Source organism: Ictidomys tridecemlineatus, chromosome 4, assembly GCF_052094955.1.
Source record: "Ictidomys tridecemlineatus isolate mIctTri1 chromosome 4, mIctTri1.hap1, whole genome shotgun sequence".
Taxonomy (NCBI): Eukaryota; Metazoa; Chordata; class Mammalia; order Rodentia; family Sciuridae; genus Ictidomys; species Ictidomys tridecemlineatus.
The window spans coordinates 186,596,990-186,616,050 of NC_135480.1; the positions used below are offsets into that span (position 1 = coordinate 186,596,990).

The following is a 19,061-nucleotide window of genomic DNA, read 5'->3' on the forward strand; positions in this document are numbered from 1 at the left end:
ATGTGATGATGCATGCAGAGTGTTGCCAGTAAAGCAAGTTTTCCCAAGTCTTGGTGTTCAGAGTTTTTACTGGGGCTTCATTACACAGACCACATGGTTGATCTCAGCCTCGAGGTCAACTGCCACGGTGTGAACTAAAAGCTCCTACCCTAAATTACATTGTTGGTCCATCTGGCATAGTTGGCCTTCACCTAAGATTATTGGGTGTGGTCACCCTTAGCCTAAGATCCAGTGTGGCCACTTCTTCCCTAAACAAAGGCATTTCTATGGGGTATGATATAGATTGCCTCTCAGACACTGAGGGCAAAGGCCAGACATACCCTTGGGCAAGGCCAATTTCTTTACTATAGAATGAATCCCATTGGATTGAATCTTGGACATTTTGCATGACATTCTGAATCCTACTTAATAGTTTTCTCATTGGATACCTCCTCCCCCTTCACTGAGGTACAGTTCAATGGCCAGATGGTCAGGGAAACCCAGCTTGCTACTGTGCCTCACTAATACCTCCAATGCAAAGGTGAGGTGCTGACTCACACTACCTTGTTACAAATGTGTTGTGTGAAAGTTCAGCTTCCCTCACAACTCTGCTAATACTTTCTCAGCAAAAGCCAGTCACTGACTCCCAGTGTTTCATTCTCTCCAAGTGGGAGGGTATAAGATCAGTACCTTAGTGAGCCCCACCATCAGCAGAGGATGGGGGTGGGATATGGCAGAAGCTGAGTGCCAACTAGCCTTACCTCTCATTACCTTGTTCCATCTCATGGGCGCTGGGTGGGGATGAAGGTTTAGCTCATCACTGGACCCACTGATGCTGCCCCACTGGGGGAATCTGAGCATGGCACCTACTCCTATGAATGGGAGAGCGGGGTGCAAGATCAGTTTCTCATACAAGGTTCCCCATTGAAATCACAGTTCTGGCAGGGAAACTGGGCATGTTTTTTCCCACTGGTATTTGGATAGAGAAGAACAGTTACTGCCAATTTTTTTTTCTTCATTGCTCTCAATTTCTCTATCTGCAATTGCTCAAGGGAGATCCCTAAAGCACTGCTTTCCTGCCTGACTCCCAGACTCTATTTATTTTGCTATGACTTATTTGGTTCCTAGTTGTTATTTTACATATTTCTATAAATGCAGAAACCAAGAGGAAGGAAACTCTTTCAAAAGCCCGTGGAATGCTAAAGGATTGGCATCTCAGGAAAATAACACTTTCCTAGGCTGAGAGCTGCCTGATCAGCTGGTGTTTCTGGCTGTGAAAATGAAAGCCCAGGCCCTGAGGCTTCCCTACAGCAGTGGTTCTCAACAGGGCGCTCGGGAGAATTACTTGGGGGCCCTTTAAATCCCACCCATGCTTCTACTCCACCCCAGACATTCTGGTTTAATTCAGGGGAAGCATGAGCACTGAGATTTCTTTAAAAGCTCCCCAGGTGATTCTAACATGCAGCCAGAATTGAAGGGTTGAGAGCTGATACCCTCAGGATCCCGAGAAGTTCTGAGAAGAATGAGCAATAAAAAGCCGAGGACTAGCAAATACAAATTGGTGCCTCAAAGCAATAAATTCAGGGTGCGTTCCCCCAGACCCTTGCCAGGAGCCAGCCTGCACCTGTGCTGCAGAGATGGCCAGACATGGTCTCTGTCCTTTCTGTGGAGGTAAGCAGATGACAGACGCCAAGGCAGACACACCCAGGGTCACAGCAGTATAAAGGGACGCGAGGAGGAAGCCTCTTGCCTGAGCATATCGGGAAGCATGTTCCAAGGGAGCAGAGTTGAGTAGCATTTCGAGCAATGAATGGAGCTTGGACAGGGGCAAAAGGTGTCCCAACACCAAGGAGCAGCATCTCCTGGTACCTTTGGTTTGTCCCACCATCACAGTTCCTTGTTTACTTCTAAACATTCACACTGTGCTGAGCACATGCCACGCACGTTTCTGAGCGATTTGTTTAATAGGAGTGTCTTTTTAGAATTATCTGAGGAACTTTTCTAGTACAGGTTCCTAGTTCCTCTCCAGACCTACTGAACTGCAGTCTAGGGAGGAAGATCCATAAGGGTTGGGTTATGGGTTTTTTTAGAAACTAGCTCCCTAGATGATTCTGAACTTGCCCTGAGATTTCCCGGTTAAGAATGCCAGTGTTTTAGCAAAGGAGGGACATCTTGCCTGAGGTTTCCAGAGACGTGAGCAAGTGTTGGAGTGACCTCGAGTGGTGATGTCCTACTACTTGGATGGGTTGAGAGGCCACTCATTCTCTTTGCCTTTCTAGAGAGTCTGATCTCTCCCTGCTCAATGTTTATTATCAAGATTGCTCTTGTGGGGTTGGGGGTGTAGCTCAGTGGTACAGCCCTTGTCTAGCATGTGCAAGGCCCCAGGTTCCTTGGTGGGTCAGCGTCAAGCTGACATCCTTTTGGGATTAAATGTTGGCCCAGAGTTGTGGGACACAGCCCCGAGCTCACATCAACCTCCCAGAGAGCACGTGTCCCACTCTATGGCAGGATTGAGTTAACCGTTTGCTCTGGAATCAGACATTAGGGCCAGGGAGGTGGCTTGGCCTGACTGGCTTGGCCTACATCGCATGCCCTGTCCGCCCCGCCCTTGGAGCTGAGGGGAGGTCATCCCTGGGCCACATCTGGTCCCCATATAAGAATGGGAGTTGTTGGGAAGAGATAAGGAGAGAGTGGAGACATCACCTCAGGAATGTCAACGAGACCTAAAATGCACTCCCAGGTTGGAGAAGGGGTGTGAGGGCCAGGCAGGGTTCATGATCAGCTCTTCATACATGCCCTCTTCCTCTTCCCTGAACTAGCGCCACCTTGAGAGACTTCAAACATCTTCCTGAGAAACAGTCACATACCAACTGGTACCCTGGGGTGTGGGAGGGGGGCTGTGCTTCCAAACAGAGTGCATTACAGCCCTCCCCCATCCTGTTTCACCTCCATGTCCCTCCCCACTGGGCATTTCCAAGTCCTAAACCTCTGCCCATTCTGCACAACAGGAAGTGTCCTGCAGAGTTCAGGCTGCAGCCTTTCTGCCTTGTTCTTTCCTGAATCCACTCTCCTTCCAGAATCTGGTGGAAATCTCCACTGTCCTCTTCATCTGTAGTGGGACTACACATTTAGTTCCTCTATCATCACTTTACTGGCATCTTAGGAGATGAATGCACATTCATTGGGTCACTGACCCACCCCCAGATTAAACCTCCTGTCATGCCTGTGGCTGGCTTAAGTTCACGTCAAGGGTTGATTTGCTTGGTGCTCTACGTCTCTGCCACACAGGAATGTTTTCAGAGATGACCAAGCAGGAAGAGAACAGAAGCTGTGACCAGACACAGCAGAAGCTGCTGAGGGCGTGGGAAAGGTGAGAGAGGGGTGGGGAGGGGATAGACATAGACATAGACATGGTTTGGGGAGATCTTCATGACAAGTCTGGGGCATATCACTTTCCCCTCTCTGCACCTCATTAGGTTTTTATGATCAGTATTAGTCATTTATGATCAGTACTGAGTGGCAAGAAACAGAAACTAATGCTAGTTATGTTGAAGAAGCAGGTACATACGTATGAAGACATCATTCAGTAGGGACCTCGGCATCGAAGAGAATGAGGGCCCCACTAAAGAATTCACATTTAAGAGGAAACTTTATACACTGTGCCAGCCAAATAAAATGTGTCTATCTTCAGGCTTCCAATCTGCAACATCCCTCTACAAGAAGATTCTGTGCCTGGCACTGAAGTCTGGCCAGAGCTGGATACTCAAATTTCAGGCCAGAAGATGGACCTTGAGTAATAAAGAAGGTCTATTGAGCATGGCTTAGGTAATAATGACTGTTCTGGTTCTTTCCCAAGCTCACAGCCCTGGCACTGGGTCCAGGAACATTAAGACTAATGCCAGGAATCTAAGTCTCCTCCAGTTGCCAATCACCCTCGCGGGCTAGTCCCTTAGCAAAAGCTATTTCCCTCTTGGCTGACAGTTGAGTAAGCAATTCAGAGTCTGTTGAATCCAGTTTGAACCTGGAGGATTTAATGGAGTAGCACACCACACTCTAAGCTATGAGCTGATATCACCTACTGAGAGAAGGAAAAGGGAGGGGCATCCACAGATTGGCCCCCACTTCCCACTCCCATCACCCAGCACCAAAGGTGCAGATCACTTCTAAGCCCAGCTGCCCACACCTTCTATTATCAGATTAGACCAAGAAATTCAGACCAGACAAGAACCATCGCAAGTTAAAATTTTATGTGAAATTCTGTAACTGTATAGTGGCCTGGGGACCCGCCCCTCAGCACTTGCTGTAGATGGCTGCGCTGCCCCGCTCCTCGAACTCTTCCTTGCTGACCCAGAGCTGTTGGAAGGCCTGCAGGGAGGCCAGGATGGAGCCGCCGGTCCACACGGAAGTCTTCCTCTCAGGAGAAGCAGCCACTGTGGGGCTGTCCCCAGGGCACAGGAGGCTCAGCTCCTTCTGGAAGCGCTCAGGGAAACCATCTAGCATGGTGCAGCCGCCACACAGCAGCACGTTGGCGGCCATCTCTTCCTTGAAGCCAGTGTCCTGGCAGCGGCCCAGGCAGGCAGCTGTGAGCGCCGGGAGGCCTGGCTCGTGGCTGCCCATCAGGGAGGGCTTGAAGAGCATCTCGGCACAGCGGAAGCGCTCCTGGCCGATGGTGATGACCTTGCCGTCGGGCAGCTCGTAGTCCACCCGCAGCTCGTTCAGGCCCAGGCTGAGCTCCTGATCCGGCAGCAGAGCCGCGTAGCAGCACTTCTTCTTGATGTGCTCTATGATGTGCAGGTGGTCATCGGTGAACTTGTGGCCAGACTCGTTGAGCAGCTGCATCAGGTAGTTGGTGAGGTCGCTGCCTGCGAAGTCGGCGCAGCTGGTCAGGCCAGGCAGCAAGTCGCCCTCAGAGATGGGCACCACATGCGAGACCCCATGCCCGCTCTCCACCACCAGCCCCGAGGTCTTGCCGTACGAGTAGATGGACAGCAGTGCCTGGGATGTCACATGCATGGCAGGGATGCCAAAGGTCTCGAACATGAGCTCCGCGTACTTCTCCCGGTTGCTGCTGGGGCTGAGCGGAGGGTCGGAGACCAGCACAGCGTGCTCCTCGGGGAGGATCTTCATGGCTGTGTGGAAGATGTACTCCCAGATGCTCTGGACGCAGTCCCAGTCCACCACGATGCCATGCTTGAGTGGGTTAACCAGCTTCAGGGGTGCCTCCATGTTGAGCAGCTCATGGCCTACGTAGGTCTCCTTGCGGGTGTCACCTGCGTCAGCAGCTGCCTCGGGGCTGCGCTTGCCCACAGTAGAGGAGATGAAGTAAGTGGGCCTCGGCTCTCCAGCATAGCCGCACTTACAGTACTGGGAGCCCAGGTCAATGATGAGTGCCTTGATCTTGCGCACCTTCTTGGGCTTCATCTTCAGCTGAGCAGTGGAACCTGAGTCCCGAATGCTGGCATCAGGACCTGGCAGGGTTCCTGCCTCTCCCGGGTCCCCCTGGGCGGTGCCCATGGGCATGGGGCTGGGGTTGTTCTTTGTCGCCATCTGCCTTCCTTTCTCACATCCACATCCTAGAGCTCCCTAGGGAGAAATGAGAGTCCACCTCCAGTAGCGTCTTGGCAACCAGTTAGGATTGTGATGTCACTGGAGCTGGTCCATTCAGGCACTCTTAAGCGGGGGGCCTGGTCTTGTCACCTGCCACCCCTATCCTTCTAACTTTAGTTTGCTCCAGGCGGGAGCTGGTGGCCAGCAGTTTTAGTAATCCAAGCACAGTAGGGCCTCAGATTTCTGCTCCTGTGGGAGGCCATCCTCGCATGTGATTTGAGTTACCTCCCTGGCTGGGTGAGAGGCACTTAAACACAGCTGTGTCTGAGCCTGCCCCACCCTTTCCCAGGTCTGAGGGCTTGTCCATGCAGAGGCGTGTCTGGCTACTGCCCTGAAGACCCAATCGTCATCCTTGACCTTGGGATGCTGCCCCCCTTAACCTTCATTGGATGAGATTTTCCTTGGAATTTTTTGTTCCCCAATAAAAGCTCACTCCCTGGCGTGCTCTCCCTCTCTCGCTAGTCTCTTCTGTAAACCTCGCCACTGCATTAGGTGGCTGGAGGCGAGAGGAGAAGCTGTCTTGGAGCTGATATTAAAGGTAATGAGAGTCTGTGTCTTTAATTTAAAACTCACTAGCAATTTCTTATGAACCGAACCTTCTTTCATGAAGCCCGCTCTGGTTGCGTGGCAGATGCTCCCTCCCCTAACTCCACACCTAACCCCCTGTTCGTTGAGGACCCTCTGCTGAGAATGATAAATATTTTATCTCCTACAGTAAGTCAGGCACTGTACCAGGTACTTTTGTTATCGTTATGCTTATATTTTTCCATATTTTATTGGTATAGTAGAATCATACATAATAGTGGAATTTGTCATTAAATATTTGTACATGCACATGATATTGCAATAGTTTGGTTGATATCATTGCCCTTGTACCAGGTACTTGTTATGTTGCAGAATCCTGGGAGGAAGCAGAGCTGAGTACAGAGGTTCAGAATCCAAATGATGAACCTAAGAGCACACTGCAAATCCAAGTTCATCCAACTCCTACCCACCGAGCCTCCTTAGAAATCTTGAGGGTCCAAGAGTGCTTTCTTTCCGTTTGGCTGTCCCCGTCAGACAGTTACAGAGCTCGTAAGCCTGTCCTTGATCCTTTTCTTCTCACACCTCACAAGGCCAAGAGCACCCCCACGACCTCCTTATAGGGGAAAGTCCATCATTGTAGCGGCTGCCCCCTTAAAGAGCACAGGGCTGGGTGTGAGGTTCAAGGTAAGCAGAAGACTGGATTCTGGGTGCCCAACAGTGGCAGCCTCAGCATCAACACGCCCAGCTTCAGAGAGTGGCTGCCAGGCGGTGTCTGAGCAGCCTGAGACCGTGTTAGGTCTCATTGAGGTGTGTCCAGCGCACCCCAGGGAGGCAGCTGGAGCAGGAGACCTTGGCCTCGCCGGCTGGATACCTTGGTTACCCCCTACACCTTTACGCCTCCATTTCTCATTAATGGGACTCTGGAGAGTCCAATTTCCCTGCTGACCCCATGACCCTGATAAAGGAGAAGGTGTCAAATATTATGTCCAAAGCACTCCTCTTAGGATTGTCCTAAGTGTCTGAAGTGAGGGTCTGAAGTGAGACAGAAGAGCTTGGCACAGTCACCACAGCAACAAAGGCTCCAGCTAAAATGAACCTCAGATGGCATCAGTCCTCTCCTCTCAATTGTCTGGTGTTTTCTCATCTCGCCTGGTCAGGGCCAAAATCCTTGTGATGGCTTACGAGGCTCATGGGAGCTGGTCACCTTCCGCCACCCACTTTCTTCTCCCCTCCCACTGGCTCCTTCCCGCCTCCCTCTACAGGCGGCACTGGTCTGCTGGGGAGGGCCAGACAGTTGGCATTGATTTTCATTCAACTTTTAGGGTCATGCAGCCATGCAGAGGGGCTGGGGTTGTGGCTTAGTGACAGAGCACTTACTCAATGCCTGTGAGGCAGTGGTTTCAATTCTCAGCACCACATAAACAAATAAATAAAAGGCACTGTGGGGCTGGGCTTGTGGTTCAGCAACAGCAGACTCACCTAGCGCTAAATACAGGTATTGTGTCCAACTAAAAAAAAATATCTTTTTTTTAAAAAAGGTACTGTGTTTGTCTACAATAAAAAACTTTCAGACAACCAAATCTGCAGGCTGGACCCGGCTGTGTTCTGATGGCCTCTGCCCCACCTCATTAGCCACATGACAGCCTCAGTCCTCTTTACCTTGTGGCTCTTCCTCCCTCAGATCTTTGCACAACTGCCACCATCTCAGGGCCCCGCCCAGGTCACAATAGCCTTGCCACTCCTTTCTGTACTATCTCTTTTGCTCTGAACACTTTCTAACATGTATTTGTTTTGTTTTAACAAATAGCATTTTGTTTTTTTGTTTGTTTGTTTTTTTAAAGAGAGAGTGAGAAGATCTTTTCAATATTCACTTTTTAGTTTTTCGGCGGACACAACATCTTCGTCTGTATGTGGTGCTGAGGATTGAACCCGGGCCGCACGCACGCCAGGTGAGCGCACCACCGCCCGAGCCATATCCCTAGCCCAGCATTTTGTTTAATACGTAACATTTATTGTCTGTCTCTCCCTCCAACCCCCACCTACAAGAACATAAGCCCTACAGAGGCAGATTTTTCTTTTTTTCCCCACTGCTGTATTCCCAGATGCCTTGCCCAGTGCAGTCCCTCGATAAACATTCATCGATATGAACAATCAGTTCATTACAAAATTTAGAAGGGGTACCATTTCAAAAACAATTCTCCAAAGGTGCTCTAACATGCGACAAAGGTCCCTAGTACCTAGAAAACCCTGGATCACTGGATGATGTCACAATCACCGATGTCATCATTGGGAACATTGCTATGTGGTCCTCTGATTTAAGCCTCTCAGGCCTTGAACCCAGTGGGAGTGAGGGGCTTTCTCAAGAGCAGTATGGCTCTTGACAGTGTGTGGGCTCCTCAGGCAGCAAACATAGGGGATGGGCCTGCCAAGAAAGCAGGGGACCAGGTCTCCATGCAGACTCAGGTCTTACAGACTGCATCCTTAAAGGAAGGCCCCGCGAAGCGGGCAGTGTGGGTTGGCCGTAACAGTGCAGAGCCGGAAGAATCTGTGAAGTCCACGGCGCCCAAGCAGAGGCCCAAGGTAGAGGTGACCAAAGCAGTGGTCGTGGACCTTGGCACTGGCTACTGTAAATGTGGCTTTGCTGGACTGCCAAAGCCCACCCACAAGATCTCCACGACGGTGGGCAAGCCCTACATGGAGACGGCCAAAACTGGGGATAATCGCAAGGAGACCTTTGTGGGGCGGGAGCTCCTCCAATCAGATGTTCGTCTCAAGCTGGTTAACCCTCTGCGGCACGGCATCATCGTGGACTGGGACACAGTGCAGGATATCTGGGAGTATCTCTTCCGACAGGAGATGAAGATCATGCCCGAGGAGCACGCAGTCCTGGTGTCAGATCCACCCTTGAGCCCACACACCAACAGAGAGAAGTATGCCGAGATGCTGTTTGAATTCTTCAACACACCTGCCATGCACATTGCCTACCAGTCCCGCCTGTCCATGTACTCCTACGGAAGGACCTCTGGCCTGGTGGTGGAGGTCGGCCATGGCGTGTCCTACGTGGTCCCTATATACGAGGGTTATCCTTTGCCCAGCATCACTGGAAGGCTAGACTATGCAGGCTCCGACCTGACGGCCTACCTGATGTGCCTGATGAACAACTCGGGGAAGCACTTCACCGAGGACCAGGTGAGCATCGTGGAGGACATCAAGACAAAATGCTGCTTTGTGGCCCTGGACCCCATCGAAGAGAAGAAAATCCCTCCTTCTGAGCATGAGCTTCAGTATACTCTGCCTGACGGGAAGGAGATACACCTGTGCCAGGAAAGGTTCCTCTGCTCAGAGATGTTCTTCAAGCCATCTCTGATCAAGTCCATGCAGTTGGGCCTCCACACTCAGACAGTGTCCTGCCTCAACAAGTGTGACATCGCCCTCAAGCGGGACCTCATGGGGAATATCCTGCTCTGTGGGGGAAGCACCATGCTCAGTGGTTTCCCTAACCGTCTGCAAAAGGAGCTGAGTAGTATGTGTCCCAATGACACCCCACAGGTGAACGTGTTGCCTGAGAGAGACACTGCAGTATGGACTGGTGGATCGATCCTGGCTTCGCTTCAGGGTTTCCAGCCACTGTGGGTCCACCGCTTTGAGTATGAGGAGCACGGGCCTTTCTTCCTCTACAGAAGGTGCTTCTGAACTAAGGAGGCACTACTTCAGCTCTGCTGGGCAAGCACCTACCTTACTTTCAGGAGCTGAGCCAACATGTTCATCACTGTTTCATTAAACACCCCTCATATTCCCCTCCAGAGCTTGTCTATTTCCTGACAACTTCACAGATGCAGAATTGGCCTTAAGATGTGCATTTGCCAAAATAAAAGCAGGGGTGGGGGAAGGATGAATGAAATAGGCATTATATGTTGACTGGTTAAACACTTTACTTTCTTGGGAGAAACCAGACCTAAAATTAATGTGTCCCTTATGGTGCGTTCTCCCACTTTGGGAGCTACTTCACTGTTTAAGCCAGCTTTGGAAGGGGCTATGGAAAACTCTTTCCATAACACCAGCAGGAAGTATGCTGTAAAAGTACAATCTCCCACAGAGCAGCAGTGTGTATTTCATACCTTGCCAGCAACTCTGAAGACTTGGAAATTGCTGAAGGTAGTGAACCCCTGCTTTAACTATACCTTCTTTCAATTCCCACAGACACTTAAGCCTCAATTCTAGTTCTTATTCACCATTGTGGTGAGTGCCCACGGTGAATATTATCAGCAAGGTATGTGTACATGTCCTAAGGGACCAACTCTTCAGAAAATGAGTGTTGTATATATACACACTCCCTTTTAGTAAGTGGGCAAAGACTTACCTTCAGTTGAGCACTGAGGTCAGGGATGAAAGTCTAGAATATAGTAGGAATTTGGGGTGGATCAGGATGAAAGCTGCAAATTCTGGGGCTGATGGTGTGGGTTTGTGGACAGACAGCTGCTCTATGTTGGTTGTTCTAATCCAGCTTAGGAACCCAAAGGAATTAGCAGATCTTCAGTTGGCAGAGAAGCCTTCCCAAGTCCCAGCAGGCTCTGGGGTATTATTGCAGAGGGAGTTTGTAATTCGAATACACCAAATTGGAAAATCTTTAGGATGGTCCCTAAGGACATTCTTGTCCTGCCTTTAAGATTCATAATCTAAACACTAGCAGGTAGCATAAAACAGTAGAAAGGACAATGGCTTTAGACTGTGAAAATTTGAAACCCTATTATGCTATCTATCTTTTTGAATCTATTTGCTTACCTATAAAACCAAATACCTCACAGAGCTGACATAAAATCAGAAACAAACTCCCGAAAACAAGAATCTGGCTCACAATGTCTAGCCAGAACCTTGCAGATATCCACCTTTTATCTAGAAGCCAAATGTAATCTTCTGCATACTTACAAGTTATCCAAGAGCAATTTTGAAGCCGTTTAAGCCCAGTAATTTGCAACTGGGGGGAAATTTTGACAATATCAAAACTATTTTTGGTGGTTACAATGGGGATGTGAGTGTGCACTACTGATATCTAATTTAGGGAAAAGGCCAGAGAAGTACCTAAACATCCCACCACACACAGGATAGCTACCCCTACTCCCAAAGAAGGTTGTGACAATATTAGAATTTTTGCTGCGAAGTCCTGTTTAGCTGGATGACAGCAAGACTCAGAAGAAACAACTGTGTCCAAGACACCAAGCTGGGTGGACCCAAAGCTCAAACCCTTGCTCTTTCCTTTATGCCATGAGGATACCTACTGTTGTTGATGTTCCTGGTGGTCCTTTAGAGCCAACAGAGTAACTGCAGACACAGGGCACAGAAGCACAGAGCTCAGGACCCAGGCAGGCCTTTAGCACTGCCAAGCAGCACCATGTGGGGTGTGGCTGTCTGTGATCTTGTGGACATCTGTAGTTAGTAAGCTTCTAAGGTTCCCACCCTCACCCTAGGTACTAATAAATAACAAGACAAGGATGGACACTCAAAGAGTCTCAAGGACTTGTGCAGATGGTACTTCCAGAGAAGCCAAAATATTTTACAGACTGGCACAAAAGGAGGGGAAAAAAATCTAATTTTGCTTCCCAAACTTGCAGACTCTTTAAATTACCAAGAATTGTCAGTTTTATTTATTTTCTAAAAACACCTTCTTGTTATGGCTATGACAAATTTCCCGATATGTGTGAATGTTTGTGTATACACACAGACACAGAAACTGATTTTAAAATCTGTGGCAATGCTAAGAAATTACACCTATTTATTCCACAAGGACACAAATTTCTCCTTTCCCCATATACTCAATTTCTTCCCCACAAATTCTTCCTTGGCTTTGCCTTCAACTTAGAAGGTCTGCTCCTGTCTGCTGCTTCTCAAGATGAAGAAATTCAACCCTGCTCAGATGAGATGGTATTGATAGTAATCTGCAATCACACAGATTCTTTCTTGCTGTTTCATTATATTATTTTAAGGAAATTGAGCATTCAAGAAAATTCACACTATTATCAATAAACACATTCACTTCTATTTCTAGTTCAAAGCATGGGTCCTTTACTATTATTCAAAGCAAGAGCACTACAATATATTAAAATGCTATAAAAGTTACCATGTTCATTTATCCATGCTAAAGAGGAATCACAAAATATAGCCCCTCAAAGGTGAACTGCGACTTGTAAACCTCTTATGCCAACACCATCTAATTATAGTAAATCCATTATGAGTTTTGAAAAGTAGATTTCCTGTGGCACACAACTGTTATTCCAATAGCTCAGGAGGCTGAGGCAAGAGGATCACGAGTTCAAAGCCAGCCTCAACAAAATCGAGGTGCTAAGCAACTCAGTGAGACCGTCTCTAAATAAAATACAAAACAAGGCTGGGGTTGTACAGCTCAGTGGCTGAGTGCCCCTGAGTTCAATCCCCAGTACTGCCCCCGCCCCAAAGCAAAGTATATATCTTTTCTTTTTTTCTATTTTATGAAAAATTTCAAATACACAATAAAATTAAGTTATACAGCGAATACCTCTGGACTCTATAATTAGCATTATACTATAGTAAAGAATTTCTTCTGAAATGACAGTTTGGAATAGATCTATAGTCTGATAACCAAAAGCAGCATTTCCTATTATTCATATATAGAAATAAGGGTCTGGTTTTGGTATTAAAAACTTTTTTTTTAAAACTTCACCCAAGGATTAGCCACAAAACTGTTGTCAAAATAAACCAGCCTTTTTCTAGACTTGCCAAAAAGAGAAAACATTTTCATTTTTCCAAAGAAAATAAAAGTTCTTTTGAGAAACTGAATAAAACAGAGGTCAGTTAAAAACCATAAAATAATAAATAAATAAAATGGCCTAGACATTGAGATAAACATTTCAGTTAAAGGAAGCAGTATCTAGAGAACAAAGAATAATTTTCAGTCACGCATGCCAGACACCGTGCACTCACCCAAACCAAAGGTACATGATACTGTTTTAGAAATTCTGATGCATTCCAGCTCTAACATTGCTGACTCTCTAGCAGAATAAACATGGGCAATGAAACAGTCCCTAACAGTGTAACTATAGGAGGCACAGCCCAATTAAAACTCAATCACATGACTTAGATGACACATTTGATTTTTATTTTGCTTTAAAGTGAAGCCAGTTAAGTGTCTACATCTGACTGCTGGTAGCACTACTAGTCTTTGTTTATATATAGTGCTCTCTTCCAGTAACATAAAACAAGTAAGTAACATTACTTGTCTTCACATTTTTGAGGTAGAAGCCATGAAACATCATTCTCTATTAACAGATAAGAACAGAGGTACAAATCAATTGCGTGACATGTCCAAAGTCCCTATATAAATCAGACTTGTAGCTGGAAATGAGACCTAATCTCATGATTACCATAAATAATAATGCTCTCAAACAGCATTAAGTACAAGAGCAGAGATTCTTTAAGAAATTATGATATATTGGCTACAGCTCAAAGTTTTGCTAATGACTAAGATGTATCCTCTCCAAGGGAAATAAAAATAGAATTGCCTGGTGTCTGCTGAGGTCTGTGACTATAGCAGCTCTCGGCAACACTAGACAGATCAGAACACTTCCAGTTCTCCAATGCCAGGCCTCAGGAACATAGGGTGGAAGGAGTCTTCTCTGCTGGGGACTTCCTAATGGTCAGTCACTCTAGCAAGCTCAGTTTCCACTGGGTTCTGTCCATCTTTGGTGGTATAAAAATTTCAGCATCTAAAAGAAAGGAAGCGAAATTGTGATAGACTTATAGTCACTTGCTGGTGGGAAATGAGCCAGTATCTCTTCCCTAAACAAACTGGGTGACTAGGTTTTACAACAACAAGAAAGCATCACAGCCTTAGTAAATGTGTCTGCTACCCTTGTACCCTCTCTCCTGATCAGGAAAAACAACCTGGAGGGCCTTCCCTGAGAAGAGGGACTACATCCAACTTCAAGAATGCTTACCAAGTGATCCAAAGTAGGAGATTTTCTATTATTTCAACTCGGAGGGGCTGGAAGTGGTTGCATGGCAGTATATACATTTATTAAAACTTAAATTATATACCAAGATTGGCATATTTTATTATATATAAAATTTACCACTGTTTTTAAAGAGTTAAAAAACAAAAGCAAAAGTGTGGTAGAATGTAAAGAACATGCTGATTCACTAAGATGCCCTGCTAAAAAAGAAAACTAACAAAATGTATGGGGGGATGCCATCAGAGGGAAAAACCTGTCCCTGTAACAAAGACTCTCAGGTACTCTTTCATTTAGATCTGTGGAGTCCTTTCTATCTAGGAATCATATGTAGAAAGCAAATACAAAAAAATATGTATATAAGAATGTTATTGCTCAGCAATTTTGATGATATTAAACTTTCAGCAGTATATGGGCAAATATGCATATGCAGATATTAAAAATGGTTTTCAAAGAACATTTAACAATGAGAAAAATCTCAAGATTTTCTTAAAAAGCATAATGATTTTCATATTATATATAAACACATGCATAAACACACATACCATATGATTAAAAACCATCACATTTTACTTTTCTTTGACATACTTTACAATGCAGATTTTCTTCAATGATCATGTCAGTTTTATAATTACACATGCAACTATTACTCTCCACCCTCCCGATGTACAAAAGAACTATATAAACAAAAGTCCACCAGAGATTTTGTTTGGTCATATATTAACTGTGAAAAAAAGACTATATAAATAAATTCATGGTTAACAGCATCCATAAATTTCATAAATAGTGATTAAAGTTTGTATATAATCTACCTTATTTTAAAAATTAGACATAACTATAATTATATTTGAGTCTAGACTTAACTAAGAATAAATATCAGGTGTTGGCTTTTTGGTAGAAAAGTAAAAATTCTGACAAACTGTTATGATAGCAAGGTGTGATGGCTTTCACATTTCCATTATGGAATGAAGAGTCATTTAAAAATAAGGGGCTGGGGCTGGGGCTCAGCAATAGAGCACTCACCTAGCACATGCAAGGCCCTTGGGTTTGATCCTCAGCACCACATAAAAAAAATAAATGAAAAATAAAGGTATTGTGTTCAACTACAACTAAAAAATTATTAAAAAAAAAAAAAAAAAAAACAACCTTAAGGGCTTTTTAATTTTTCCAAGGACCTCAATTGTAACAAACCCAGCCTAGCTATGATTTAAGCACTTTTCTAATATCAGTTTAATGCATTTTATACCTTACATATTTGCAAGACTTGCAACTGCCCTGCATGACCATGCACCCACTGAAACATGACACCACCACAGAAAATGACCCAGCAAGTTGCTAATCCCACAGGGGATTGAGAATCCATTTAACCATGCTGGCTGGGGAAGGGCAGTTTAGGAATATTTGAGTGGGACTAATTTTGCAAACAGTTTATCAAGGCCTGTTTTTAGATAATAAGAACCTCCCTCTTCCTACCCGAGCCACAGGGCACTGTTCCCAAATACTAAGATGATAAGGGGCCCTCAAGAGTCTTTAAGGGTTAGTTGGAAAATAGAAGTGCTCTTTGATGTGGAAAACCAGTTAGAACACCCCGGGAATGGTGTGTCTGGACCTGTCCTGAAGGTCATTCTCAGCTTTGCATCAAGAATCGAGGGATGGAAGGGTCTGGGGGTTAGAGTACAAACTAAACAATTACCAAATCGCCTCAGGTCCAAAATGAATTTTTAGCACCCAGAAATAAGTGTGTGTTGAAGCTGCCACCGAAAGCAGCCCTGCAAACTCGAGGAGGAAGGGGAGCCAGGCTGCAAGTGCTGCTGGGCAACGGCATGAGCTCCACTGGGCAAGAGTGAGCCCAGCCCGAGAGTCAAATGAATCTGAAGCCCCAAAGGCCACATGCCATCAAAATGCTATTATAGTGTAGCATTTAAATGAAAAATCTCAGATGTTGCCCGTCACATGCTAGAAAATGCAAATTAGAGTAGTAAAAACTGCCAAATGTTCTCAAAGGGATCACCAAATTTTCAAAGAGTACGCTTAAGTGATCCACCTGAAGAGCAAATGCTCAGGCACCAAATTTATCTATCAAAAGTTTCTAGCCAACTTTCAAAACAAAGCCTTTACGGCTTGTAACTCTTAAGAATACATAAACTAATTGAGAACCATCTCCCCAAACAATCAAAACATTTTAAGTATAATAACTAATTTCAAAATGCAGATAAAATGCTAATATTCTTTAGTTTTGCCTTCGAATTATATTTTCATAAAGGTGATAAAAAGGTCCAATGCATAAAGAAGGATTATGAACTTGTCCCCAAGGAGCTGGGGCTGTGGCTCAGCAGCAGAGCGCTTGCCTAGCACATGCAAGGCCCTGGGTTCAATCCTCAGCACTACATACAAAATAAATAAAATAAGGTATTTTTTTCCAACTACAACTAAAAAAATAAATATTAAAAAAAAAAAAAAAGAAAATGTCTCCAAGATGTAATGTATAACTGCCAAGCTAAAAATGATGATTTGGAAGAATCTTCCAAATATATGTGTAAATGTAGACTGTTCAAATTGTAACTGTGAGGTGCATGAACAAGAGTATTTTAGTGTTGCTAATTTTTTTTTAAAAAAGTTAAACATTTATTATCATGTTGGATTTTCCCTTACCAGGGCTTGCCACAAGAAGCACTAAAGTAATCTTACTAAAGATGAAGTCTCAGAATGGAGGGGGAATTTAGTTAATACCCAATCTCTCTTTGTACTGCTGACCTTCAAAGCACTTATGATGGATAATCCTTTTGCTCAATATTTTCAGAATTCATAGGGAAGGTACTAACCAAGAACAGGAACTGGTGTCTTCTGCTGTTGGTAAGAGGCCATGATGCTATTTGCAGTGGAATTGGGACCTAGAACCTAAAGAGAAAATAGAGTGTATAAGCAAAGGTTGACTTATTCTTCTGATTTCTGCAAAAATTGAAGGCTCAAATTCTTATAGCAATAAACAACCTAACATTTTTTATTAGTATTGCATTGACACAGTAATTCTCTTTTTCTATGTGATTTTTTTTTTTTTTTTGGATACCAGGGATTTAACTTGGGGCACTCGACCAATGAGCCATAATCCCAGCCCTATTTTGTATTTTTATTTAGAGGCAGGATCTCATTGAGTTGCTTAGTGCCTTGCTTTTGCTGAGGCTGGCTTTGAACTCATGATCCTCTTGCCTTAGCCTCCAGAGCTGCTGGGATCATGGGTTTATAACAATGCGCCCAGCTTCAATGTGGTTTTAATTTGCCAGACCTTCAAATCTCCTTCCTCCTAGAAGAATAAAGTAATAATGGGGGGGGGGGCGCGGGGGGGACTTTACAATGATATATACCTGACTTTTTCCAAATGAGCAAGCCATATCCCAACACAAGGGAAAAATATCAGAAACTATATAATACAGAATAACATTTATACTTAGTCATGGGAAACAGTCATTTTAATATTAAATACAAATATGTGTATCTTACAAGTGGAACACAAACTCCACACCCATGTTAAAGCATAAGACTTCACAGGAGTTTCAGGACTTCAACAAGCCTCTGGTTTGCTCTCATCTCACCATGCAGTCCCTGAGAAGAACATTTTTAGAAGTAATCCATGCACTCAAAAGCTTGTGGCTCAGGATATCCCAAACGTGTCTCATTCATTATACTTTTACTAACCAAAACAAAAGCACAGATTTCTGAAATGACTGCAACCTCCTCACTGAAAGAAAGAACCCCATTCTTATGCAATGCTTGTGAAGCTGGGGCTGGGGCCTAAAAGCACAGTCCTCTCTGTCAGCTGACTCCTTATTATGCTCCACCAATAGGGGACACCAGAGGGACAGTGCAAGGCTGGAGGAAGAAGGGATTTGCTTGCTTTCACCCCAGCAGCAGCTGTTCATAGTTTCCATTTATTTCAGTACATTTAGAACCAGCCTTGTCACACCCCCCAGAAATATCAGATTGAGCTGACCAGAACCCTCTTCTGTACGTTCAAGAACCCAGGCTGTGGGGCGGTGGTTCAGGGGGAGAGTGCCTGCCCAGTATATGCCAGGCCTCTAAATTATAATAATCTCTGAAACTCTTCTACTCTTCCCTTTGTTCTCCAGCTTTAGGAGTAGCAAATGTTATCCTCTATCCTCTAGTTACTATCTCAGTGTCCCTCCGTCTTCTGTGGTCCCCTCTTGCCTTTTCAGTTCCCCAACATTTTTTCACCAATCCATGTATTAAATTCTCTGTGAGGAAGTAACAATTGTGGTTTTTATTTTCCTTACTGGACCCTAAAAGACGGGCCTTTCTGAATCCAAACCAAAACTTTTTACAACAAACCTCAAGGGTCAGAGTGAGCAGAGGTATTCTCAAAAAACAGATGACTGTACATGAAAAATCCTGATGAGACATGAAGCTGCTTCAGTCCCAACCATGACTTCTCAACTGGGAGATGAAAGGTCAATTCTGATCCTACTTTCTCCTCTCCCCACTCCATCCTCTATGCTCAGGGAAAAAATTTCCAAATTCTCAATGAAAGTTACTTATACCCAGAAAGGAGAAAGAATATCTCACTTAACCTCTGCCTATGTGCACTAGCCACTGAATGGGCAAAAGTAAAATCTTCTTACTGACAGCCTAAACAACAATCTAAGATAATTTAAGGAGGGCATATGGTATTTTAAGAACAGTAAATTTCTTAAGTGCTTTGACTTTTAAGGGATTGTGTGAATGTAATGACCTATGAATATGATGAAAGAAAACTGCACACTGCCTTGGAGAAAACTTACAGGTGTGGTGGAATTCTGCTGATAGGCGAGAGTCCAAATTTCTGGCAGTGACCTTTCCATCAGCTGCAGAGCACCCTCAAAGGCCGTCTGTAATTCCCTTCCTTGCTCATCAAACTCAAAGAGAAAGAGCATCTTTAAAAGATGATGTACTTCATCTAGAGAAGAAATTTGAGTGAGT

General features: G+C 45.0%; 3 protein-coding genes across 4 annotated transcripts in view; 1 reads left to right on the forward strand and 2 right to left on the reverse strand.

Moving 5' to 3' along the window:
• Positions 1-4,269: 4,269 nt before the first annotated feature.
• Actl7b (actin like 7B) lies at positions 4,270-6,171 on the reverse strand. Its single transcript, XM_005329732.5, has one exon. It carries the CDS (start codon positions 5,524-5,526, stop codon positions 4,270-4,272), a length of 1,257 nt encoding a protein of 418 aa, XP_005329789.1. The 5' UTR covers positions 5,527-6,171.
• Positions 6,172-8,481: 2,310 nt separating this feature from the next.
• On the forward strand, positions 8,482-9,890 carry Actl7a (actin like 7A). Its single transcript, XM_005329731.4, has one exon. The coding sequence runs from the start codon at positions 8,482-8,484 to the stop codon at positions 9,802-9,804; it is 1,323 nt and encodes a 440-aa protein (XP_005329788.1). The 3' UTR covers positions 9,805-9,890.
• A 3,328-nt stretch (positions 9,891-13,218) lies between these two features.
• The window catches only part of Elp1 (elongator acetyltransferase complex subunit 1), a 57,429-nt gene continuing 51,586 nt past the window's right edge, over positions 13,219-19,061 (reverse strand). The window contains exons 35-37 of one of the 2 annotated variants that reach the window (XM_005329729.5): positions 18,884-19,038; positions 16,913-16,988; positions 13,219-13,847 (exon numbers count right to left, since the gene is read on the reverse strand). In XM_005329729.5, coding sequence (XP_005329786.1) covers positions 13,783-13,847; positions 16,913-16,988; positions 18,884-19,038 — 296 coding nt within the window. In that variant the 3' untranslated portion in view covers positions 13,219-13,782. Of the gene's footprint in view, positions 15,144-16,912; positions 16,989-18,883; positions 19,039-19,061 lie in introns of both variants that reach the window. The other variant, XM_078047916.1, reaches the window with a different exon arrangement.